This window comes from Crinia signifera, chromosome 9, assembly GCF_055691185.1.
Source record: "Crinia signifera chromosome 9, ASM5569118v1, whole genome shotgun sequence".
NCBI lineage: Eukaryota > Metazoa > Chordata > Amphibia > Anura > Myobatrachidae > Crinia > Crinia signifera.
Window position 1 is genome coordinate 163,793,396 of NC_139225.1, and position 27,165 is coordinate 163,820,560.

The following is a 27,165-nucleotide window of genomic DNA, read 5'->3' on the forward strand; positions in this document are numbered from 1 at the left end:
TCAATGGCGCCTCCTATAGTGCAGCGTGTGTCGGCGGTCTCGCGCATATACCATATTATACCGATACAGCGGCCACATTTCACACTTCCAGCCGGTCTGAATCACCCCACAGTAATCCATGATAAAACGCTGTAATAAAGTAACACACGGCTCAGGGCTGCCCTCGCTCTACGCAGGGGTTTAGCAAAACTCTTTTTATTATTTGTTAACAAAATGTTCTCTTTTTGTCATTTTGAACTTGCTACATATCGAACAAATAAATTAGGGCTATAAGTAGTAATATACTGTACATCAGTATTCCCCCCGTGGTGTCACATTCTCCCCGTGGTAATACGTTATATCATTTATAAAAAATATTCAGGTATATATATGTGCCTATATATATATATATTTACAGGAAGGTGGAATATTTACAGGACTCGGACTTGCCAGTATATTCGCCGCTTCCGGTATGTGCAGATTTGGCAAAGCCTTTGCCACAAAGGTACATTAATTCCCAGTCCGGGAGTAAAGCAGGCACCTTCTATCCCTACGTGTATGGGAATGATGGGCGCGGATGAGGTGTGAGTGAGTCCTTGGTCAGCCCCACAGCGGACTCTCCCAAATCGCAGCGACAGCGAGCAGTGGTAACCCTCCGCGTAATCACAGTGACTCGTCCCAATGAGTGCGGATCAATGGGTAGAGAGTATCTAGCTCAACAGCCAATAGGGCGACACTGCCAAAATATCAACGTGCACCAAGCTGACATTGACAAAAAGGTCAACACAAGCAAAATGTCGACATAGAAAATGTCGACAAGTGAAACTCAACACATGAAACGGTCAACATGAGTTTACTTTTTTAGTGTCACTGTCTACACCTGAGCAAGTGAACCCCCAATTAGTGTAGCGTGTACCCCGCTGCCATTGCACTCCGATTACGGTTCCAATCAGAGTCGTCACCTGAGCACATGTACGTCGACACCTGAGCATGTGCACCTACCAATTAGTCTATCCGGTACCCCACTACCACTGCGCCCCGATTGCCATTCCCCATCACAGGGATGTTGGCGTATGAAAAAGCCCCCCCCCCCCCCAAATAAATAATGAAACATTTGTGAAAAATGCCCACTGACATTTCAATGAGTCGATCACTTCCATGTCGACGTTTTGCTTCTGTCCACCTTTTGTCAATGTTGACCTTGTGCATGTTGACATTTTGGAGTCAACCTACTGTAGACCTAGACACTGTCGACTTACTGTATGATCCGTATCCCGTCCCAACAAGGACCAAGTATTTGGATGGCGATGAGAAGTGTAACGTTCTGCGTCCCCCGGGAACAGCGTAGCAATCACAGTGACCTGTCCCAGGGAACACGCTAGGAGCATATTCCGCTAATGTGGAGCGTTTCCAGAATTGGGAGGACACGTGGAGCCTGCACACCCCACCGTCAGCAGCGTCCTGGCGCCACCTGGAGGAGGAGATCGGCGGCAGGGTTAGGGTCAGGTGCAGGGACACTGGAATAACCTGAGAAATCCATTTGGGAGAACTAGTGTTGTGAAGTGAACACTGAGATACAATGTAATATACCGCGCTGTCACTATATATCGCCTACCACTAATATCGCCGTCACTCCGCTATATTCCCGTGCCTTACAGTGAATAACATTTTCCATGTAGGAGTTCATACGGATGTTTAAATTCTCAGATTTCTGTCTCCTTTATAAAAGAAAATCATTTAAGCTCCTGGGAATTCCAACATTCCTACAAGCTCCATGGATTAATACTAAGGGATAAATATTATTATCAGCGCTATAATACACAAGCCGCGTATGCACGCACAGAGTCGCTCCTCTTCTTATTCCAATATTAGACACATATAGGTGTTGGCTTTATATAATAGTGATATCCTCAGTTGGCCGCATATAATGGAGATTATACCATCCCTAGGGTCGCCGTTCCTTAACCCTTTGTTTGCCAATGCTGCTGTGAGAAATCCTCAAAATATCCGCTAAGAATGCCAGCGCCGCTCAGTGACTGTTCTTTTAGCATTAATAAATATATATACGGCCGAGTCAATTAACTGAAGTTTAGATAAATATCGCACTGATGGGAGCGGCGCTGGCATTTTTAGAGGATATTTTGAGGATCTCCAACAGCAACGCTGGCGCTCATAGGGTTAATAAAAAGGTTTGCTTGGCGATTTTCACATCTAATTTGACAAAGTCCCTCGGCACTCAAAGGGTTAAGTCCAGACCGGTGAGTCTCTATGTTAGACAACCACCTTGGCGCCCCATCCATAGGCTGGAATAATAAGAATGGTAGGAAGCAGGAGAAGCCACCGTGGTTTAACGGTGGCATGGAGAAATGCCATTGAAGCAGGTCCCTAGAATGCGAATGTGCCCATTGGGCATTAAGGGGTTATAATAATAATAATGATACTAATAATAATAATGATACTAATAATTATTATTATTATTATTTAAAAAAACAAACCCTAGATGGACACCCTCTTTTATTCAATAAATATATAAAAATATATTTTCTTTAAAATAGAATGGATGGCATGAATAATAGTGGTCATAATTTCAGGTATTTGTTGCAAGATTACAATTTGGATTGCGATTTGCTTTCTGGAATCAGGCAGATCACAGCTAGGCAATAAACAGGACAGGTACAACCCTCTATGTATCCAGAACAATGTATCCTGACCCCAGACATGGGGCTGCATGACACGCAAAAAAAGTACATTTTAGTGTTTTTTCTTGTAAACTTAAATTGCCAAATAAAATAAAAGTTCAGTCTTAACGCCACCTAATACGTCATTCTCCACTTTTACACATGCCATTCAAATTCAAGTGCCTATTAGAGTTTGCTGTCCCCATTGTATGACCTAACCTGATCATCATAACGAGTGATGTCAGCTGATCCACGCCATGCCCTTCTTACGTGTCCCCGCGGTACCGTATGCCTTTCTAACGGTGTGTGACAATTGGAAAGTGTCGCCCTTGAAGATAACACGTGACTTTAAACAAAGAGCTTACAGTTAACAAGAGACAAACCTTGACTATAAACAATATAATTGTTGGAAGAACCACGTGAGGCGAGCCCACGTATTATTGTACGTATTGGATTTTTTTCACCTTGCTCCTCGTGTCCAGTTGCATCTTCTTAGTAACGCATTTCGCCAAAAAAGCAAATTTCCTGCTGCATTTTGCATTCAGTCTCTGGTACAATGGTGTCGTAAATGACTTCAGTCACAGGCTAGTGGCACTAGAATCACAGTGGATAGAGCGATCATCCTGCAATGACTACTATCAATAAGACAAGTCCGTTCAGATTCCGAGAACTCTGGAGTTGACTGAGAGCCACCTTAGGTGACGCATCCCGTAAACAGTTTGTCACAAGTCCTGGAGCTGCCCTTGCCTGGTGGCGCGTGTCCCAAGCTCTCCATCTTACAAGGAAACCACTGTTTGCAGGATGCATAATATACATCTTAAGGCACTAAGGGGCTTAGCCATTTCTGTCTAGCCTGGAACCTGTCTTCCTCTACTCCTAGGAGTTCTTAATTACAAAATGTAACAATGGTTAACAGTGATGACCAAAATGCTATTGTATCTGCTACTTAGGTATGAAAGACAAGAAATATTTTATAGTACTGTAAGATTTGACTATCATGTATCATTTTATATACATAGATGCAGAGTCCGATACAGACAGTGCTTGCATATCTAAATATATAAAACGCGTGGAGTTCATCACCTTATACATTATATAAAGGGCACCGATCACCTACACGCAGTGGAGACAGACGTTTCATGGGGTATTTCATAGGGAAGACGTTTCGCTGGGTGTAACAGGCGTTTCGCAGGGTGTAACAGACGTTTCGCAGGATGTAACAGACGTTTCGCAGAGTGAAACAGTCCTGAATCCTCTAAAATGAGCTGTGGTCACTCCATATTGAGACACCCTTCCCCTAAAAATCTCCTAACATCGTCCCAGGCCCCAGAGACGCCATGATGTCTCTGGTGTGTGTAGGTAATGGCGCCAGAGAAACTCATTAATAATTAAGTGTTGCAGATCCTGATGCAAACCGCAAAGTAAAAGAAAATTCCAAACAATAATACTGGCTTGTTCATGCAATGTCATAGGCATCCTGTGGCGCTAATGTCTATCCAATCTATATACAGTTCCAGTGGATTACATTATGTACAAAATGACAGTGCTTCTTCCAGGGTGGGATTCCGGTCGTCGCCCCCCCCCCCCCCCCACATCCCTCCCCCCGGCGCTGCTCCTGGTCAGACGTGCGTTTCAATGAACGAATGTGTGTGCGTGAGCTGGGGGGCCGGTGCAGCAAGTTCCGAGGCACCGTTCTGAGGTTTCAGGGTTCCGCTATACTCACAAATATCCATGAACAACTCAATGTTTTTTTGCTTCCAGTCTTTGAATTTTTTGGACGTCAAAGCTGGGTCGTTTAGGAGACAGTTTATGATTGACAGGTCGCCTTCTTTTGCCTGTAAGGAAAAACAAAATACACATTTACAAATTTGTGTGTGTACAAGTGTGTGTGTGCGTGTGTATAATAATTGGACAGCTGTTCTGTGGGATGAAGCAATATCTTATGGATCAATGGGCTGGATCTTCAGGTATACTACAAAATGGCGGCTTTCATGGATGTGGTCACTTCCTGATTCTAGCATCATACTTAATTGGTACTCTAGTGCACAGGTTCTCAAACTCGGTCCTCAGGACCCCCCACGGTGCATGTTTTGCAGGTCTTCGCACAGAATCGCAAGTGAAATAATTAGCTCCACCTGTGGATGTTTTAAAATGTGTCAATGAGTAATGAATGCACCTGTGTGCCTGTCGGGTGACCTGGAAAACGTGAACTGTGTGGGGTCCTGAGGACCGAGATTAAGAACCCCTGTTCTTGTGGGTTCCATAGTTATAACACTTACTTTTAAAGTGCTTTTCAGAGCCCGAATACGATGAAGCTTTTCGTTGATAACGGGGTCGTTGCACCGTTTTATAAATGACCTCCTAAACTCCTGCTTGGTTGAAGGTCGCTGCTCCCCGAATGCTGATAGGCTGGCGTGTTCCAGCGTTCTGTAGAGCTCCTGGAGTCCGTCTGTGCTTGAACGACTCTCTCTCTCGCTGTCTGGAGCAGAAGTGGGACAATTCTTAGCACTCTGACCCATACCATATCCATTTTTACAAGAGACGCCACCCCCTATTAAACCCCTCATTAGGGTGAATGCACAAAGCTATGCCTTGGCCGTGCACTTCTAGATCCCCTTTAGTAATATGTAGCCCTATAGGATGCACTGTGTAGACCTAGTACCTACACATCTGACAATCTATAATGCTCCAGCATTGGAATAGATTCTTGTGCAGAAGATGGTATCATATGAATAGTCAGCTGCAGGGTGGGCATGCAGGTACTTGTAGTTCCCCAGGAGGATTACACAAAAGACATTTAGCTGAGAGTACCTTCTTTGTTGGGATTGCCGGCCTTCTGCTTCAGGAACTCCACTTCTGATTTCTCCTCTAACAGAACTGCGTTCTTGCTGCGGGATTTCCCTCTACCGTCCCTATTCCTCGGCAAGCTTTGGCTGCGCTGCTTCTCGGGCCTGGCATGGGTGGCATGCCCTCTGGGGCACTCCGCCAGAGGGAAAGGGCCATCTTTTTCGTGGTTATGGCGCCTCTGGACTGGCAGTGTGGCCTGTCTCCTCCTCTCTGGGGACATACCGGTCCGTCCGGCTACGTACTCTGGGTCCGGGGGGACTGTCTGGAGGAAGTGAAGCCCAGAACTGGTCAAAGGAGTCTCTATTAGATCTTGCCAGGAGCGCCGCTCTCTGTAGGTGGGCCGGCACCCAGAGGAGTGGGTGCTGCTGAGGCCGTCTGGCCTGGACTCTTCAGCGGAGGAATGGGAGTAGGTGGATTCACTTGAGAAGTGGCGGCCATGCTTCTGTTCTGGAAACGGACTGGAAGAATTTACCTGGAAGACAAGAGGATTACAATGAGTCAGATATATAACACAGGGAGGCGTCTGTAATGGGGCACATACTGTATGTAACACAGATAGGCATGGCCCTCAGCTAGTTGCCCCCAACTTGTCTGCCCTGGTTGGGGTCCCTGGAGTGGGAATCTGCAGTTTGTGGTGCCCCACAAGGTTAATCAGGCCAAACTACAAGATTGACCGAATTATCTTTTGCCTACATAACTTTTTGGTTTACTGCAAACTGCAGGAAGCATATGAGCCCTGCTTGATTGGCAGCTTAGCAGATCTCAGCCAATCAGGAAAGCACTTCCATGTGGTGCTTCCTGATTGGCTAATGGGTCTCCAAGTGACATCGCATGGACAACCTCCAGTCTGGGGAAAGAATCCACGTGCATACATGGATTCTCTTCAGTTCATGGGTTTGGGACTTTGTGATTTGTTATGTTTTAACACTCGAGGCCTACATGGACTAAAGAGGACCGATCTACACTGGATCAGATGAGTATTTTTTTACTACTGTCAGAAAAGACCAAAGGGCCACGTGGGATGCACGTGAGTATGTGAAAGTGGGATGCAGGTAAGTGTGTGAGTGTATGCATGTAAGTGGGCTTGTATGTTTTATTAAAGTTTTACTGTCACGGTGTGTATTGGCATTATTGTAATATTTGTTTTACAGGTACCAGCAAGACAGATGCACCGCCTGCTTGTAGTTCACCAAGTGGAGGCTTGCTGGGACCTGTAGTTCCACAGGTAAAACTCAATATAAATATAAATCCTACACTTCATGGATATGAACTTGACACCTGCTGCCCAGGGGTTTCCGAGCTTAGTGTGGGACTTCAGCTCTGATCCCTCGGTGCCCTGGATGGTGGTACCCAATTATTGGTGATCCCCACTCCCCCAGGAACCCAGGCCAGGGCTGGGGCTAGCTGGAGTTGACTATGGAGCTGACTATGGAAGTTAACCCGGTGCTGGTTTCATAAATATGGGGGAACCCAACGTCTTTTTCCTTCCAGGTATTTGGAACCAGGACTGATCCAAGAGCCCGGTGCTGATTATTTAAATACGGGGGAACCTCAGTAAACTTTTTTCCCGTTTTGTTAGAACAAGCAAGGGGCTGGTTATCCCTTTCTTTTACACTGATCCATGTAGGATGTATGTGTCTCCATCCTAAGACAGCAGCCAAAAGGTGGTCTACCTAAAAGGAAGTAAATTACTGTATTGTAGTGGTTTTGCCTATGGGAAGTCCTGCAGAGATAGGAGGATTCATACATATCTGTTCTACCTATCCATCAGCATTGGTGAAACAGAGATCACCTCCACTGACCAAACGCGCTGCCTCAGTGTCATCACTGACTCCTCCCTCTCTTTCACCCCCACATTCGTGCTCTCTCACAGTCTTGCCGCTTTCACCTCCGCAACATCTCGCACATCAGACCATTCCTCTCCACTGACGCGACCAAAATTCTCATTCACTCTCTTGTCATCTCCCGCCTTGACTACTGCAACATCCTTCTCTCTGGGCTACCTCTCACCCGCCTCGCACCTCTCCAATCCATTCTTAACGCTGCTGCTAGGCTCATCTTCCTCTCCCGCCGCTCTACCTCCGCCTCCCCCCTCTGTCTATCTCTTCACTGGCTCCTCATTCCTTTCTGAGTTCTCTTTAAACTCCTCACCACCACCTACAAGGCTCTCTTCTCCTCCACTGCTCCGTACCTCTCTTCACTGATCTCTATCCACACTCCCTCCTGTCCTCTTCGCTCCATCGCTGACCGCCGACTGACCTCTCACCTAATCACCTCCTCCCACTCCCGTGTCCAAGACTTCTTTCGCGCTGCCCCCCTGCACTGGAACAACTTCCCACCACCCATCAGGCTTTCTGATTCCCTTACCTCCTTCAAGCGCTCCCTCAAAACCCACTTTTTTCGACTAGCCTATCCCTCCTCCTAACCTCTTTTGATCCTCCTATCCTGCCTCCGTTCCTACTTTCCTATTGTTTTTCGTTTGTCCACCCACCTCCTTTTAGTCTGGTAACTCTTATGAGCAGGGCCCTCCTTCCTCATGTACTCACCCTACCTCTTTACCTCACCTGTGCTCCTGTCCTGTTCTTCCCTTCCTCTACTTCATCTTCATTCGCCTCGACAATTTCCACACCTACTTCTGAACTGATGCTGATTTTAGTTCTACCAGCTATACCCCTATTTATACTGTATTTTTCAACACACCCTGTCTGTTACCTTGTAATTTGTTTTTTTGTTTGCTATATACGGCGCTGCGGACACTTTGTGGCGCCTTATAAATAAACGTACTACTACTACTACCTGAATTTCATTTGTTTTTGAGCAAACTCCGTATTATGTGTTTCTGAGATGCATTTGATGGGTAAATATGCAATCTCGAATCAACACATATGTTAGTAACTTTATGAGGAATGAAAACATAATAAACTTCCATATTACAATGATCGTTTCCTTGATGCAGACATATAACTGAGAAGTGCGATCCTTGTTTGTAGATTAGCAGTGGCGGCTCCTACCTCCATGCTGAAGAGGGGCTGCGCTGGCTGCGATGCCGTCCCCCCTCCACTGCTAGTCCCTGTTGCTGCTGAACCCTGCTGTCACTGCCGCGGTCCAGCACATGTGCAGTATAATCCATGGTACTGCGCATGCGCTGGCCCCCAGCTTCGATCGACTGCTTCGGCAGCAGCCCATGGAAGTCACAGTCCCGGCGCTTGTACACTGCAGATGACAGGCACCAGGATCAGCACATGCACAGTATCGGCCTCAGTACTGTGCAAGCGCAGACCCCAGATTCTATGGGCTGCAGCTGTAGCAGTCCATAGACATGGAGGCCTGCCGGAGGGAGGAAACACATCCCAATGGAACTGACTTGGGTGACTGGCAGGTTGAACTTCCAATAGGAAGTCAGTGCCAGTCACAGTGAAGCCAGAGCAGTCTCCCAGGTGCATGCCACTACCCCAAGGAGCTTACCATCTCTCTAGGTCTATGGAGTGCAAACACAGGCAGTGACTTGTAATATTTGTTGCTCATCATAAAAGAGCACAAACGTCTCCCATTAACTGTGCATGGTAAGGATGACAGCCGGTAACTGTGCATGTCACCCTTATACTGAGGCCTATTTTATTGGAAATAATGGGGCACAGGAGGGGCCGCAGAGCACATAAGAGATTGGGGGAAATGTAGTTAGTTATATATATACATAGCCAGATAAAGAGGGACGCAGGGAAGACTGTACCCCAGGTCCCCCCTCTGTCAGGGGCCCCCCAGCTTGAGCACAGTGACATCACTAGCTCTCCTGATTCCTGCCCCAGTGTGTAAGTAGTATACTATGGTAGACATCTATATCAGTGATCTCTGAAATCTGCTATGGGGTCCACAAAGGGCTTGTTACACCCCTAATCTTTGATAAACATAACTGTGACTATTCCCAGATTAGATTAATGATGAGATATTGATTTTCTGCTACTGCCATCAAAACGGAAGGTTGTGTCCAAGGCTTAGCTGCATTTCTGTGGATATACTAAAACCAAGGACCTCTGTTTGTTCTATTTATTCTTAAATTGGAGAGACAGTACTGCGGCTGCCGCATTGTTTGTAAAAGTTTTGGAATATGTTCCCAGACTAATCACCTAGCACTGACTGCAAGGTGACATCTCATCATCAATGCCCGGGGCGTCAGATCTGGAGAGCAAGTAGGATTATCACAAAAGGTTAGGAATATATGTAGGTTTCTATGTAGTGCAATATCATTCGTATACAGCGGATGTCTCATGCAAGGTCTGCAAGGTGTTAACAGAACAATCACCTAGCACTGACTGCAAGGAGAGATTTCATTATCAATGCTCAGGGGCATCAGATCTGATCACAGACAGGTTAGCTGGAAACCAGCCTGTATGCTACGTCTCCAAACATCTGAGGGCCAATTGAACAGGCTTCCTGACAACACTCTAGTGATACTCAGGTAGATATCGATACGCCATCACACGAGCAGTTTATTGGTGCTGTCCGCTGCTCATGGCCTGTACACCAGAGTAAGCGAACCATTACCGGACCCCACTAAGCATTTTCCATAGGCCCAGTGTGTGTTACACCCATCTCCTGTCACTGGCTCTGTGTGTGTGTTATGTACTCACCGAGGAATTCCGATGGTGGGTGTCACTCACTGTGGTCGGATGTTCCTGCTTTAAGGTCATAGAACCATCGATGTCATCCTGGTCACTTTCACTCCAGTAATCTGCTGAGGACAGAATACGTCTCAGTTTGTTTGTACTGAATATACAGCGGCTTGTAGCACATAACCCCCCACTTTCCCTTCTGTGTCACCCCTATCTGTCTGCCGCTACCCTGCCCTTATAAAATGTAAGTTCTTAGGCACAGGGCCCTTTCTCATGTGCTTTACATATATATATATCTGCCACCCTAGTAATGGCTTTAATATTCTGTCCCTGATGGAACCTTGTCCTGTAACTCGTTACTTAATTGTGTTTTGCTCATCAATGTATTGACAGGCGCTGCAAAACCTTTGTGCCGCCATATAAATAAATCCTAATCATATACTATCATGCACTCCATCCCCCCGACAACGTCTGGTAACCCTTCAATGCTGCAGCCTCGCTTCCTATTTGGGTCTTATGACTTCTAATTCCACAATGAGGAATCAGTAGCAGAAAAAAAGACGTAATAATGCCACTGTATAGGTCATTGGTACGACCTCACCTAGAGTATTGTGTTCAGTTCTGGAGGCCATATCTCCAGAAGGATATAAATACATTAGAGACTGTACAAAGAAGAGCAACTAAAATGGTTCATGGCCTAGATCACAAAACGTACCAGGAAAGACTAAAAGATCTTAACATGTATAGTTTGGAGCAGAGAAGGGAAAGGGGGGACATGATAGAAATCTACAAATATATCAAGGGTTTTAACATAGTACAGGAGGGAAATTTTCTTCAAAGGAAAACAAGTAATAAAACACGAGGACATGCACTGACACTGGAGGGAGGTAGGTTCAGGGGAAATGTTAGAAAGAATTACTTCACAGAAAGGGTAGTGGATAAGTGGAATAGCCTCCCATCAGAGGTGGTAGAGGCTAAGACAGTAGAACAATTTAAACATGCTTGGGATAGGCATATGAATATCCTTACAAAGAAATAAGGATTAAAAAGGGTTGAGTTTACCTGAAGGGTAAAAAAAGGGGCAGACTAGATGGGCCAAATGGTTCTTATCTGCCGTCAAATTCTATGTTTCAAATTCTATGTAATGTGTATATACCATATCCATGTCCCACAATGTCTGTTGTAATGTGCTGCATGCCCCCAAAGGAGGACAGCAGTGACATGTAATGTGCTGCATGCCCCCAAAGGATGACAACAGTGACATGTAATGTGCTGCATGCCCCCAAAGGAGGACAACAGTGACATGTAATGTGCTGCATGCCCCCAAAGGATGACAACAGTGACATGTAATGTGCTGCATGCCCCCAAAGGAGGACAGCAGTGACATGTAATGTGCTGCATGCCCCCAAAGGATGACAACAGTGACATGTAATGTGCTGCATGCCCCCAAAGGAGGACAACAGTGACATGTAATGTGCTGCATGCCCCCAAAGGATGACAACAGTGACATGTAATGTGCTGCATGCCCCCAAAGGATGACAACAGTGACATGTAATGTGCTGCATGCCCCCAAAGGATGACAACAGTGACATGTAATGTGCTGCTTCCCCTCAAAGGATGACAACAGTGACATGTAATGTGCTGCATGCCCCCAAAGGAGGACAACAGTGACATGTAAAGTGCTGCATGCCCCCAAAGGAGGACAACAGTGACATGTAATGTGCTGCATGCCCCCAAAGGAGGACAACAGTGACATGTAATGTGCTGCATGCCCCCAAAGGGTGACAACAGTGACATGTAATGTGCTGCATGCCCCCAAAGGAGGACAACAGTGACATGTAATGTGCTGCTTCCCCCCAAAGGAGGACAACAGTGACATGTAATGTGCTGCATGCCCCCAAAGGAGGACAACAGTGACATGTAATGTGCTGCATGCCCCCAAAGGAGGACAACAGTGACATGTAATGTGCTGCATGCCCCCAAAGGAGGACAATAGTGACATGTAATGTGCTGCATGCCCCCAAAGGAGGACAACAGTGACATGTAATGTGCTGCTTCCCCCCAAAGGAGGACAACAGTGACATGTAATGTGCTGCATGCCCCCAAAGGATGACAACAGTGACATGTAATGTGCTGCATGCCCCCAAAGGATGACAACAGTGACATGTAATGTGCTGCATGCCCCCAAAGGATGACAACAGTGACATGTAATGTGCTGCATGCCCCCAAAGGATGACAACAGTGACATGTAATGTGCTGCATGCCCCCAAAGGATGACAACAGTGACATGTAATGTGCTGCATGCCCCCAAAGGAGGACAACAGTGACATGTACAGTAATGTGCTGCATGCCCCCAAAGGATGACAACAGTGACATGTAATGTGCTGCATGCCCCCAAAGGATGACAACAGTGACATGTAATGTGCTGCATGCCCCCAAAGGATGACAACAGTGACATGTAATGTGCTGCATGCCCCCAAAGGATGACAACAGTGACATGTAATGTGCTGCATGCCCCCAAAGGATGACAACAGTGACATGTAATGTGCTGCATGCCCCCAAAGGAGGACAACAGTGACATGTACAGTAATGTGCTGCATGCCCCCAAAGGATGACAACAGTGACATGTAATGTGCTGCATGCCCCCAAAGGATGACAACAGTGACATGTAATGTGCTGCATGCCCCCAAAGGATGACAACAGTGACATGTAATGTGCTGCATGCCCCCAAAGGATGACAACAGTGACATGTAATGTGCTGCTTCCCCTCAAAGGATGACAACAGTGACATGTAATGTGCTGCATGCCCCCAAAGGAGGACAACAGTGACATGTAAAGTGCTGCATGCCCCCAAAGGAGGACAACAGTGACATGTAATGTGCTGCATGCCCCCAAAGGAGGACAACAGTGACATGTAATGTGCTGCATGCCCCCAAAGGGTGACAACAGTGACATGTAATGTGCTGCATGCCCCCAAAGGAGGACAACAGTGACATGTAATGTGCTGCTTCCCCCCAAAGGAGGACAACAGTGACATGTAATGTGCTGCATGCCCCCAAAGGAGGACAACAGTGACATGTAATGTGCTGCATGCCCCCAAAGGAGGACAACAGTGACATGTAATGTGCTGCATGCCCCCAAAGGAGGACAATAGTGACATGTAATGTGCTGCATGCCCCCAAAGGAGGACAACAGTGACATGTAATGTGCTGCTTCCCCCCAAAGGAGGACAACAGTGACATGTAATGTGCTGCATGCCCCCAAAGGATGACAACAGTGACATGTAATGTGCTGCATGCCCCCAAAGGAGGACAACAGTGACATGTAATGTGCTGCATGCCCCCAAAGGATGACAACAGTGACATGTAATGTGCTGCATGCCCCCAAAGGATGACAACAGTGACATGTAATGTGCTGCATGCCCCCAAAGGATGACAACAGTGACATGTAATGTGCTGCTTCCCCTCAAAGGATGACAACAGTGACATGTAATGTGCTGCATGCCCCCAAAGGAGGACAACAGTGACATGTAAAGTGCTGCATGCCCCCAAAGGAGGACAACAGTGACATGTAATGTGCTGCATGCCCCCAAAGGAGGACAACAGTGACATGTAATGTGCTGCATGCCCCCAAAGGAGGACAACAGTGACATGTAATGTGCTGCATGCCCCCAAAGGAGGACAACAGTGACATGTAATGTGCTGCATGCCCCCAAAGGAGGACAACAGTGACATGTAATGTGCTGCTTCCCCCCAAAGGATGACAACAGTGACATGTAATGTGCTGCATGCCCCCAAAGGGTGACAACAGTGACATGTAATGTGCTGCATGCCCCCAAAGGGTGACAACAGTGACATGTAATGTGCTGCATGCCCCCAAAGGATGACAACAGTGACATGTAATGTGCTGCATGCCCCCAAAGGATGACAACAGTGACATGTAATGTGCTGCATGCCCCCAAAGGTTGACAACAGTGACATGTAATGTGCTGCATGCCCCCAAAGGGTGACAACAGTGACATGTAATGTGCTGCATGCCCCCAAAGGATGACAACAGTGACATGTAATGTGCTGCATGCCCCCAAAGGATGACAACAGTGACATGTAATGTGCTGCATGCCCCCAAAGGGTGACAACAGTGACATGTAATGTGCTGCATGCCCCCAAAGGATGACAACAGTGACATGTAATGTGCTGCATGCCCCCAAAGGAGGACAGCAGTGACATGTAATGTGCTGCATGCCCCCAAAGGATGACAACAGTGACATGTAATGTGCTGCATGCCCCCAAAGGGGGACAACAGTGACATGTAATGTGCTGCATGCCCCCAAAGGATGACAACAGTGACATGTAATGGGCTGCTTCCCCCCAAAGGGTGACAACAGTGACATGTAATGGGCTGCATGCCCCCAAAGGGTGACAACAGTGACATGTAATGTGCTGCATGCCCCCAAATGATGACAACAGTGACATGTAATGTGCTGCATGCCCCCAAAGGGTGACAACAGTGACATGTAATGTGCTGCATGCCCCCAAAGGATGACAACAGTGACATGTAATGTGCTGCATGCCCCCAAAGGGTGACAACAGTGACATGTAATGTGCTGCATGCCCCCAAAGGATGACAACAGTGACATGTAATGTGCTGCATGCCCCCAAAGGATGACAACAGTGACATGTAATGTGCTGCATGCCCCCAAAGGTTGACAACAGTGACATGTAATGTGCTGCATGCCCCCAAAGGGTGACAACAGTGACATGTAATGTGCTGCATGCCCCCAAAGGGTGACAACAGTGACATGTAATGTGCTGCATGCCCCCAAAGGATGACAACAGTGACATGTAATGTGCTGCATGCCCCCAAAGTATGACAACAGTGACATGTAATGTGCTGCATGCCCCCAAAGGATGACAACAGTGACATGTAATGTACTGCATGCCCCCAAAGATTGACAACAGTGACATGTAATGTGCTGCATGCCCCCAAAGGAGGAAAACAGTGGCATGTAATGTGCTGCATGCCCCCAAAGGAGGAAAACAGTGACATGTAATGTGCTGCATGCCCCTAAAGGATGACAACAGTGACATGTAAAGTGCTGCATGCCCCCAAAGGATGACAACAGTGACATGTAATGTGCTGCATGCCCCCAAAGGATGACAACAGTGACATGTAATGTGCTGCATGCCCCCAAAGGATGACAACAGTGACATGTAATGTGCTGCATGCCCCCAAAGGATGACAACAGTGACATGTAATGTGCTGCATGCCCCCAAATGATGACAACAGTGACATGTAATGTGCTGCATGCCCCCAAAGGATGACAACAGTGACATGTAATGTGCTGCATGCCCCCAAAGGGTGACAACAGTGACATGTAATGTGCTGCATGCCCCCAAAGGATGACAACAGTGACATGTAATGTGCTGCATGCCCCCAAAGGGTGACAACAGTGACATGTAATGTGCTGCATGCCCCCAAAGGATGACAACAGTGACATGTAATGTGCTGCATGCCCCCAAAGGATGACAACAGTGACATGTAATGTGCTGCATGCCCCCAAAGGGTGACAACAGTGACATGTAATGTGCTGCATGCCCCCAAAGGGTGACAACAGTGACATGTAATGTGCTGCATGCCCCCAAAGGATGACAACAGTGACATGTAATGTGCTGCATGCCCCCAAAGGATGACAACAGTGACATGTAATGTGCTGCATGCCCCCAAAGGATGACAACAGTGACATGTAATGTGCTGCATGCCCCCAAAGGATGACAACAGTGACATGTAATGTACTGCATGCCCCCAAAGATTGACAACAGTGACATGTAATGTGCTGCATGCCCCCAAAGGAGGAAAACAGTGGCATGTAATGTGCTGCATGCCCCCAAAGGAGGAAAACAGTGACATGTAATGTGCTGCATGCCCCTAAAGGATGACAACAGTGACATGTAAAGTGCTGCATGCCCCCAAAGGATGACAACAGTGACATGTAATGTGCTGCATGCCCCCAAAGGATGACAACAGTGACATGTAATGTGCTGCATGCCCCCAAAGGATGACAACAGTGACATGTAATGTGCTGCATGCCCCCAAAGGAGGACAACAGTGACATGTAATGTGCTGCATGCCCCCAAAGGATGACAACAGTGACATCTGTAGGCTGTTAGAGGGTACTACAGTCTGTTAAATGCACTTTATGGATTTGCTCATAGGTTTAGTGTTCAGTAAGAGAATAATTGGAAGTTTATTGTACATTAAAATAAATGTTCTTACTGTAAATTATTTATTGCACAGTAAAGCCGGGGACACCCTAGATGACATATTAAACTAATTTGATGATAACGACCATTTGTTATGTTAAAGTCTTACAATTGATCAGTGCGTACACACACTCTCGCTAGCAATGGGCGCTCCTGCGTGTCGCAGCAATGTCCTCTGTCGTCTGTACGTGCAGCTTGATCTGAGGATAACGACAACTATACTCCTGGATGTGGCTGCTGTGGGTATCATTGTGTATATCACTTGTCCAGGAGTTCCAGGGAAATCGCGAGTGACATTGTATTGTTTGTAAGTCGTCTAGTGTGTACGCGGCATAACACTGTGGTAAATCTGCTATAACAAACACTGCCACTGTTATCTCCAGTGTAACACTACGGGGTGTATTCAACTGCAGTCAAAACAGCTGTATTGTTGGAAAGATGGCAATGTCTGACTTATTTTCCCCGAGCCTCAGTACATGGCCGCGTGTCCTAAGTATAGGCCTGTTAGTGACCAATCATCTCCCAGTTCTATATGATTCCCAATCCTGTATTTGTACATGCTAATCATATCACCTGTCAGCCTCCGTTTCTCCAGTGAGAACATATTCAGCCTGGTATAACCTATCTTTGTATTCTAGTGATTGGAGACCTGTTCCTAGCTTAGTCGCCCGTCTCTGTACCTGTTCCAATTCATTTATGTCCTTCCTAAGGTGCCGTGCCCAGAACTGAACACAATATTCCAAGTGTGGTCTCACCAATGCCTTGGTGCGCAACAGCAGCAGCAACAGCCAATCCAACAGTCAGATTTGGCTGCTGATTGAATAGGGCCATGTCGGATCCATGTTGACAAATGAATGTTGGAATGGATCCGACTATAATTATATATGGCATAGAATTGTAGCAGAATATTTGCTGTATAAGCACCGGCCGCCCCTGTTCTCATCTCCACATACAGAAATACCAGAACCACACGTTACCTTCATTAGGTCGTATGTCCTTTTCATCTGGCGTATACCCAATGGCAGCGAGCCCGAGGCGGTTCATCCATCTATGAAGAACACAAAAGCCACAGTGCGTGAGCTAATTAGATTCAACCGTGCCTGAAAAAGAGGCAGCATCTACAGAAACCGTTACCCAATATACTGCAACATCTATATACAGTGTCGCTCTTCCGCATCAAACATCTGTAATCACGACCAGCTCCTGATAACCTGACACTGTTACTGGGATTTCTCTGGTATTGTCATTCCTTTTCCCATAACTGGGTCGAATGACTGACGAATGAATTGACTTCTACCAAGCACTGGAACTTCCATTTAATGCACCGGTTTTCCCCTAGTATCATTTTCACACAATGTATTGTCGACGCTGAATTATGTCTGTGTAAAAATAAACAATTATGTGCAAGGAATCTATTTTGCATTTATTAGCATGCTCATTATTCATTCCATGTGTCGTCTGTGTAATGTTGTACAGAGCGGACTGACACATCCTATTGCACCAGTTACAGAATCACAAGAGAACTGAACCAAAGACAGAATAATTGGTAATATACTGTACGCTGCATTGTCACACTTGGCCAGTAGATGTCAGTGTTCCACCACCAGACTGAACCTTCCCTCCCTCTAACAGACAGATGCCAGCCAGCAGTATAAATAGATTTCTCTGCTATATTTAGCCTCTCCTGTGATTACAGCTGAAACATAAAACAGGGCTTATATTTTATTTGCTGTGAGAATGTGGCTGAGCTGGGAGGGGACTGGAACTGCAGCAAGGAAACTAGTAACTCACCCAAGTAGCTGATGTCAGCGGCACCTCATGGGAAACATTTGCGCTTACAGTATGCCGATGAGGAATCTGCTGGGATTGTGGAACTCGCCCTGGCACATTACTGATGGCTTTTCCAGGTTTAATGCATAGTCTGCCCCTAAATGCAGTGGTTGGTAATGAGCCCTTACTGGTCATTCATCTTCCCTGATTTGGGGTGGATGCTGCTGGGAATGTTCCACCCCCCTGTGGTCTGGTTACATCAGCCAGCATTGGAATCTTGCAGATTTTTTTAAACGGTACGGCTGTTTTCAACCAATTCGAAAGACCAATCACCTAAAAGCTTCCATGCGATCACAATAACTAGCGGATGTGCGCACAGCCACCGGCCGATCATCCTGCTCACTGATCCCTTCATTCTGATGCTATGGAGGTGGACCATCATAAAATGTCTGCCCCCATATAGCAGACCGTTCTCTGAAACTGTCTTCTGTATGGGGGTGGACATTTTGTGATGGTCCGTTCTTCATAGCATCAGAATGAAGCCAGGAGGGGAGCCGGGACCACCGCAGCGAATACAGGTAAATCTGCGGGGGATGGGACATCCCGGAACCCACCCACAGCACTGACATCCCACCCGCAGCACCGACATGCCACCCGCAGCGCTGACATCCTGCCTGCAGCGCTGACAGCCCAGCTCCTGCAAGTATGTAAGTATATATGTGGCGGGTGGCAGGTGGCGGGGGTGCACCAGAAACTTTTGGCAGGGGGCGCAATATTTCAGGTTCTGCCACTGCGTGTAGTCATAATGAACGATGCACTAGTGATGTGTCAATGATTTGCAGTTGACCCTCTGATCATTTGCACAATAGTTCTGCGTGTGTGCATGATATCTTCTGAACAGGGGGGTGACTGTGTATCGCACGTAATGACTGTGATTTGTGGGTACATAGGGGTATGCCTCTGTGCATAGGGAAGCCTGTTTCTGATATATCCCTTGCACATAGCATGGGGTTAGGGCACGTGTGGATAATGATGGTTACAGTAAGTAGCGCAGCAATTCAACCCCAGTCCAAGCTCTGGCTCGGGGCTGTGCGGTCTACGCCGATTCCATGAATGGCCATCTGTACGGAATCTGTTGAAAATAACACTCTAAAATGGCCGCCGCCTTGGAGGAGACTGATGCTAGTGGTTCTACTGGACCTCTAGCGTCTGTCAGGGAAACGTAGCATGCATGGTGTTACCCAGAAGTGCAGGGATTCCAGGAATGCTGGCGTCCCTGCGACTATCTAACTTCTGGCAACAAGCATAAAACCCCTGGTAACGAGCATGAAAGCTATGGCAATGAGCATGAGACCCCTGGCAACGAGCATTAAATACCTGGCAATGAGCATGAGACCCCTGGCAACGAGCATAAGATCCCTGGCAATGAGCATGAGACCCCTGGCAACGAGCATGAAATACCTGGCAATGAGCATGAGACCCCTGGCAACGAGCATAAGATCCCTGGCAATGAGCATGAGACCCCTGGCAACGAGCATGAAATACCTGTCAATGAGCATGAGAACCCTGGCAACGAGCAGGAAATCCCTGGCAATGAGCATGAGACCCCTGGCAACGAGCATGAAATACCTGGCAATGAGCATGAGACCCCTGGCAACGAGCAGGAAATCCCTGGCAATGAGCATGAGACCCCTGGCAACTAAAAAATTATAAAGTATGGGAGAAGGGGGGGGGGGGGGGTGTGTGCAACGGAAGCCTCTTTGGCAAGTGGAACAGATGGGGCTGGGGGTGCGGCCTGGGCCCATCGCTGCTACATGTGGCCGGTATATACACCGGCTGCCTCTCCTCACCTCCCTGATATTGATAAATGGTGCTGCAGCTTTTTTTATCCTGTGCGTGTCCAGCATAACTCACCACTCAGCCACCGCGCCGGTGCTGGGAGGTAATTACTATCCTGCAAACCTTTCCTTCTATTCCCGCCACTGCCGTTACTGAGTCAGCGCTGTACCGTCGGCTCTGCAGGATCATGTGAGAACATTAATGTTTAACTACAAATAAAGCACCTTGTAAATGAGATGTTTAGATTTCAGCTGCGGTTTTATGTCACCGGAGAATTGGTGGAGTTCAGGCGGTAAAGCCGCTGTTATTATGGTGGCGGTACAATACTATGAGACATTCATAAAGACGCAATTCCAGCGCCACACAAGAGCGCTGATTAGGATGCAGGACTACAAAGGGCGCTTTGTCTAATACAGAAATACCGACAATTATCCCGACACCAGCCGCATCTGCCTGATTCTTACCATGAGAATGAGACTCATCTGCTCGTCACGTTACCACACAATGTATTATCTGCGCCCGTTACTGTGACTTCACGGGAAATATTCCAGTTACACTAATTAAGGTTCCGCATCTAAAATATAACACATCGCTCTTAGCAGCCGCTACACGGGATATACACGGACTCTATAACATGTATATACAAAGGCGGGGCACCAGTGCATCACATCGCTCTCAGCAGCCGCTACACGGGATATACACAGGCTCTATAACGTATATACAGAGGCTGGGACCAGTGCATCCCATCGCTCACAGCAGCTGCTACACGGGATATACACGGACTCTATAACATGTATATACAAAGGCGGGGCACCAGTGCATCACATCGCTCTCAGCAGCCGCTACACGGGATATACATGGACTCTATAACATGTATATACAGAGGCGGGCACCAGTGCGTCACATCGCTCTCAGCAGACGCTACACGGGATATACACAGGCTCTATAACGTATATACAGAGGCTGGGACCAGTGCATCACATCGCTCTCAGCAGCCGCTACACAGGATATACACGGACTCTATAACGGATATATACAGAGGCGGGGCACCAGTGCATCACATCGCTCTCAGCAGCCGCTACACGGGAGATATATGGACTCTATAACGTATATACAGAGGCGGGAACCAGTGCGTCACATCACTCTCAGCCGCCGCTACACAGGAGATAAACGGACTCTATAACATGTATATACAGAGGCGGGAACCAGTGCATCACATCGTTCTCAGCAGCCGCTACACGGGATATACACGGACTCTATAACGTGTATATACATGGGCGGGAACCAATGAGTCACATCGCTCTCAGCAGCCGCTACACGGGATATACACAGACTCTATAACGTGTATATACAGAGGCTGGTACCAGTGAGTCACATCACTCTCAGCAGCCGCTACACGGGATATACACGGACTCTATAACGTATATGTAGAGGCTGGTACCAGTGCATCACATCGCTCTCAGCAGCTGCTACACGGAATATACATGGACTCTATAACGTGTATATACAGAGGCGGAAACCAGTGCATCACATCACTCTCAGGAGCAGCTACACGGGAGATACACGGACTCTATAACGTGTATATACAGAGGCTGGTACCAGTGAGTAACATCACTCTCAGCAGCCGCTACACGGGATATACACGGACTCTATAACGTATATGTAGAGGCTGGTACCAGTGCATCACATCGCTCTCAGCAGCTGCTACACGGAATACATGGACTCTATAATGTGTATATACAGAGGCGGAAACCAGTGCATCACATCACTCTCAGCAGCAGCTACACGGGAGATACACGGATTCTATGACGTGTATATACAGAGGCGGGAACCAGTGCATCCCAGCAAACTCAGCAGCCACTACACGGGATATACACGGACTGTATAACGTGAATATACAAAGTTTGGGCACCAGTGTATCACATCACTCTCAGCAGCTGCTACACAGGATATACACAGACTCTATAACATATATATATATATATATATATATATATATATATATATATATATACAAAGTCAGGGCACCAGTGCATCACATCACTCTCAGCAGCCGATACACGGGAGATACACGAACTCTATAACGTGTATATACAGAGGCGGAAACCAGTGCATCACTTCGCTCTCAGCAGCCGCTACACGGGATATACACAGACTCTATAACGTGTATATACAGAGGCTGGTACCAGTGCATCACATCGCACTCAGCAGCTGCTACACGGGATATATACACACTCTATAATGTGTATATACAGATGAGGAAACCAGTGCATCACATCACTCTCAGCAGCCGCTACACAGGATATACACAGACTCTATAACGTGTATATAGAGGAGGAAAGCATTCTCATATGGTAATGGGGCAGCCCGGCGCCCCCCCGCCCATCTCCGCCCCCCCCCCTCGCCATGGGTGCGTGCACCCATCGAACCGAAATTTCGCTGTGGGTGCATGCACCATACGAATGCACGCAGGACCGATGTGATCTGAATGAGGCCCATAGTGTATACTATTGTGGTAGAGTACACACAAAAAATAAATAAAGATAAGCTGAATGTAGTAATTTATTTATTTTGTTATGGACAGGGCTTGTATAACACTGCGTAGAGGCAGAACAATCACACATGGAACTTGTTCTGACAGTAGTATATGGTGTATTGGATTGCAATGCAGCAAGCCACACTGAAAAGAAAATGAAAAAAAATTGAAAAGTTGACAGCCCGCCTGTGTACTGTACCCCACTACACTGACAGCCTTCCTAACACACGACAGTTACAATACAATACCACCACACAAACCCCTTTGAACAGCACAAACCCCTCTGCACAGCACAAACCCCTCTGCACCACACAGCACCCCTCTGCACTGCACAGCACCCCTCTGAACTGCACAGCACCCCTCTGAACTGCACAGCACCCCTCTGCACTTCACACCCAGACCCCTGCACTGCAGAGCTGTGCGCAGCTTGTGGAAGCGTGTGTGAAACGGTGCCGAATTCTCGGGACGCCAAGCCTTTAAATCTCTCCACACAGCAGCACTGTCATGTGGAGGTTTTACTGGCAGTGACTCCTGGGCCCTGACCTCAGGCTGTGCAGTGTTGCAGGATTCCCTCACCCCTCCAGGGGCTCTCGGCCATTTGAAATATGACGCTGAATCATGAGCCAATCGGAGCTCATGGCCAGGCAGCCAATCACCGTGGCTGCTTGTACGCAAGCTCTGATTGGCTCAGGAGCTGTGCAGTATTTTAAAAGGCCCGTGAGATGCCAGAGGGGTGAGGGAAGCCTGCGGCGCTGCGCGACACTCTTCTAGACTCTCAGTGGCAGCGGTGGAGCCACCGGAGGGGTGGAGGAAGCATGTGGCGCTGCTCTGTGATTTCCTTCACCTCTCAGCGTTGGCAGGGTCATAGAAGTGCAGCAGGGGATGCGGGGTGGTACGATGTACTGGCAACATATTTCTTAAAGGTAGTCCATACCACTGGCCAGGGGTAATGTGGAGATATTTCCCCAATGGTGCCCCTGATTAGTGTACATGTGGCATCCCAGTCTGAGCTGCAGACACTGCAGGGGTTAACATACTGTAGTGAAAAGTTTTACAAAGCCTTATCAGTGAGAGGGGGAGTTTATGGTTTAGGGGGCTGTGGAACGAAAAATTATTCCACGGCCCTCTGGCACTATGGAGCAGTATGTAGGTGCTACTAGGAAAAACAAGAGATGCAATCATCGCAGTGTGAGGGCAGCAGTATGCAGAGATCAGTGGAATGAACAAGGGGGAATCTTCACCTTTAGGGTTTCCCTAGAAGCAGCACAAGTGGTGTGAGTCTCATTAGTGGATGATCTGGGCAACGAATCCCAGCGACGAATCCATGAGAAATCCCAGTTAGATAGACTGCAGAGATCCCCCAGCGAGTAGGGGAAGAATGCACCAAAAAGAATCCCAGTTTGCAGCTGCCGCACTACTGGTTCCCAGAATGCACTGTATGTAATGTACTGCTTTCCTATCATTGCGAGTGAAAGGAACTGCTGAAATGTAATGTTGTGATGGTGGAGAACAGTGAATCAGAATCAGCTTTATTGACCAGGTATACTTGCGTATACTAGGAATTTGTGTTCGGTTTGCTGGGCAGCAGCCAGGTGGGTAACAAGTAAACAGCGTACAGTATAAACAGGTGGGGGAACACGTACAGTCATACAGAAAGTTATTCCGAGGGGACACCGTGTTATGTGCAGAGGGTTATGGCGCGACTAGACCGTGAGGTGTTCATGAGTTCATGTGTCAGCAGGTGGACCTGGTGGGAAAAGCCCTGTAGGTTCTGCCTGGTGGCAGCAGGTTAAACAAGCCATGGCCAGGATGTAGTTGGTCCTTGACTATCCTCGTTGCCCGCTGTTTTGCTCTGGACTGGTACAGGTCCTGGACAGAAGGAAGGTCCGTCCCGATTATCTTCTCCGCAGTTCTGACCACCTTTTGGAGTCTGCATTTGTCTCTCTCGCTGGCGGAGCCGTACCAGACCAGTATTGAGGAGCACAGTACAGACTCCACAATCGCGGAGTAGAAGAGGAGCAGAAGCTTCTGTGGGATGTTGAACTTCCTCAGTTGCCTAAGGAAGAATATCCTCTGCTGCGCTTTTCCAACAATAGTATCAGTGTTGGGCCCTCATTTAAGGTCCCAGGAGATTGTGGTTCCTAGGAACTTGAAGGAGTCCACTAGCGACACCACACTGTCAGCAATTGTTAGCGGAGGAACACCAACAGCCTTCTTCCTAAAGTCCACTACCATCTCAACGGCTTTGATTGGGTTGAGCTCTCGATGGTTGCTGCTGCACCACTTCTTGTCTGTAGGCTGATTCGTCCCTGTCCTTGATAAGGCAAATGACGGTAGTGTCATCTGCGAATTTGATTATCTTTATTGATTGCGTCATTGGTGTTCAGGGAGAACAGCAGGGGTGAGAGTACACAGCCCTGGGGGGCTCCTGTGCTGATGGACCGCACTTGGGAGGTGAATTCCCCCGCTTTCACAACTTGTTTTCTATCAGTCAGAAAGTCCACAATCCAACTATTGGTCAACGTGAAAAGGTGCCTGAAGCATGGCGAGTGCAGCGAACCATGCGCAGGGCCGGGGTACACTTATACGGTGTCCATGTTCAACTATGTCGACAAAAAACGACAACCAAAAAGCATGAAAATTTCATGTCGACCTTTTTCAGGTACACCTTGTCGATGTCGACCTATTGCTTGTGTACACGCATTGTGAAATGAGACCATGGGCGGTAATACTGTGCCCATATTATGTCTCAGCAGATCCTGAGCACTGCGCCTTTATATCACTGCCATAGACGGTCTCCCAAGGGGTTGCTCTATTAGCGGGGATGTCACAGACACAATGCTACATGACAAGCGCCAACATGAGTCCCAGCGATGTCATTCCCAGGACTGCTCGCCACAGACAGCCCATCACAGCAAGTGACAGCCGTGTCATGTGTGATATGTCACCGTGACATCCCCCAGCGGGAGGAGAGACTGCACAACATGATAGAGAGATGCTTCTCCGTCCCACGGGGGCCCCTACAGACACCAGGGACCATTATTATTATTATTATTATGTTTAATGCATTGTAAAGGAACTGAGCTCAACCTGTGCAAAGCCGGCACCCCACCGGCCAAGTGGCCACGGTGCCACGTTTCAGTGTCCATGTCAACTGTGTCAACATTCGGGACAAAAAATGTGTGAAACACCCCATGTTGACCTTTTGACTGTAAACCTACCCCGATGTCGACCTAATGACCCTGTCGACCTTCCTGCATGTTGAGCTAGACTCGTGTCGACCTCAATGCATGTTGACCTAATGGAGTTGATCTCTCTACTGACATCCCCACCAATATACGTTATGAAGCCCATAGGCTTATATCGGGTATCACCAGCTTTTTCTGGCGACACCCCCAGCAGTGAAAACCCGGCATGCAGGTGTTCCTGCATACCAAAAGGCGGTAAAAAACGGCGATAACAGGTTTTTACCACATTTTTGTGAATGAGTTGGGGATGGAAATGAGCAAGTGGTCAGACTGCGTCGGCAGTAAGGAGAACGCCTCGCAGCAAGCACTGTCTAAAGCCCAATAGGAATGCTTAAATGACTTACTGACAGGTAGTACAATCTTCTGCCTGACACAGAGGGGCATCACATGTGGCTTGCTGGGAGCTGGGCCTGCACGTGTATCATGCAGTGAGGTGAGGGTGTACCCGGAACAAGATATGGCAGCCATGTTCCTGAAGACCTGTGTATATGCATAGGACACTCTGATACAAAAGCAGAGGGGGCCAGGCCAGATCTTGCACACGGACCCCCCCCCCCCTCTCCCTCACTTAAACCTCCCCTGACAGTGGCCAATCAGATAGGGTCTATCATTACTTACTGCTAAAAGCTGAAGTCTGATTAGCTGCTGTGGGTTATATAGAACGCCGTTACACTTTAGCGTCATATAATACAATGAGCCCCAGTAGTTACACAACATAGACAGATAGCAGAAATACCCAGAGGGGACATAGAAATCAGTTATATGGCCGCCACAGACCATCTACAGTATGTTTGACGTAGAGTTACCACCAGTCCGGGACTACTCCACACAGTCTGGTAATTAGGGGTGGCGTTCCTGTCTGACATTTACAAAGTCAGGCAACATAATAAAGTCCAAGTTCACTAGGCTGGAATCTTTCAGCTCCGGGTACGAGCGGCAGGAGCATCCAGATGTTTTGCCCATGTTATACATACATACAGTACAACTCGTCCGATGTAACGGGGGCCGACACAAAGTGGACACAATACAGCTTAATAAACTCGGACATACTTAGAGCTGGTTTGTTTGGCACAGTTATAATCGGCAATGTTAAACTTACAGGTACAGAATTACTGCACAATTGTAATAAATAAACATTAAAAATAAGCTTTTATTTGTCAAATTAGTTCATGTGCTGCAAATCTCCCAACTTACACAGCACTGGCATTGCCTCATACAGATGAAAAACGGTGGCGTGGCTTGCGGCTGCGAAATTCCCGTAAGGCCACGCCTCCTTTTCAGGCGTGGCGGAGCGTCCCAATATTCAGATTCAAATTGCTGGCGGGTATAGTACTGTACTTGTACTATTACTATTTTTTACCATAAAACTTCATCTAAAGCGCATCACTATGGTAATTA

General features: G+C 47.5%; 1 protein-coding gene across 2 annotated transcripts in view; it reads right to left on the minus strand.

Annotated features, from left to right (window-relative positions):
* Positions 1 to 3,041: 3,041 nt before the first annotated feature.
* LOC146036386 (connector enhancer of kinase suppressor of ras 2-like) overlaps positions 3,042 to 27,165 on the minus strand; it is a 410,449-nt gene continuing 386,325 nt past the window's right edge. For both annotated transcript variants that reach the window (XM_083160369.1, XM_083160368.1), the window contains exons 20-24: positions 17,352 to 17,422; positions 10,133 to 10,233; positions 5,469 to 5,976; positions 4,937 to 5,136; positions 3,042 to 4,492 (exon numbers count right to left, since the gene is read on the minus strand). In XM_083160369.1, the coding sequence (XP_083016495.1) occupies positions 4,277 to 4,492; positions 4,937 to 5,136; positions 5,469 to 5,976; positions 10,133 to 10,233; positions 17,352 to 17,422 (1,096 nt within the window). In that variant the 3' untranslated portion in view covers positions 3,042 to 4,276. The remainder of the gene's footprint in view (positions 4,493 to 4,936; positions 5,137 to 5,468; positions 5,977 to 10,132; positions 10,234 to 17,351; positions 17,423 to 27,165) is intronic.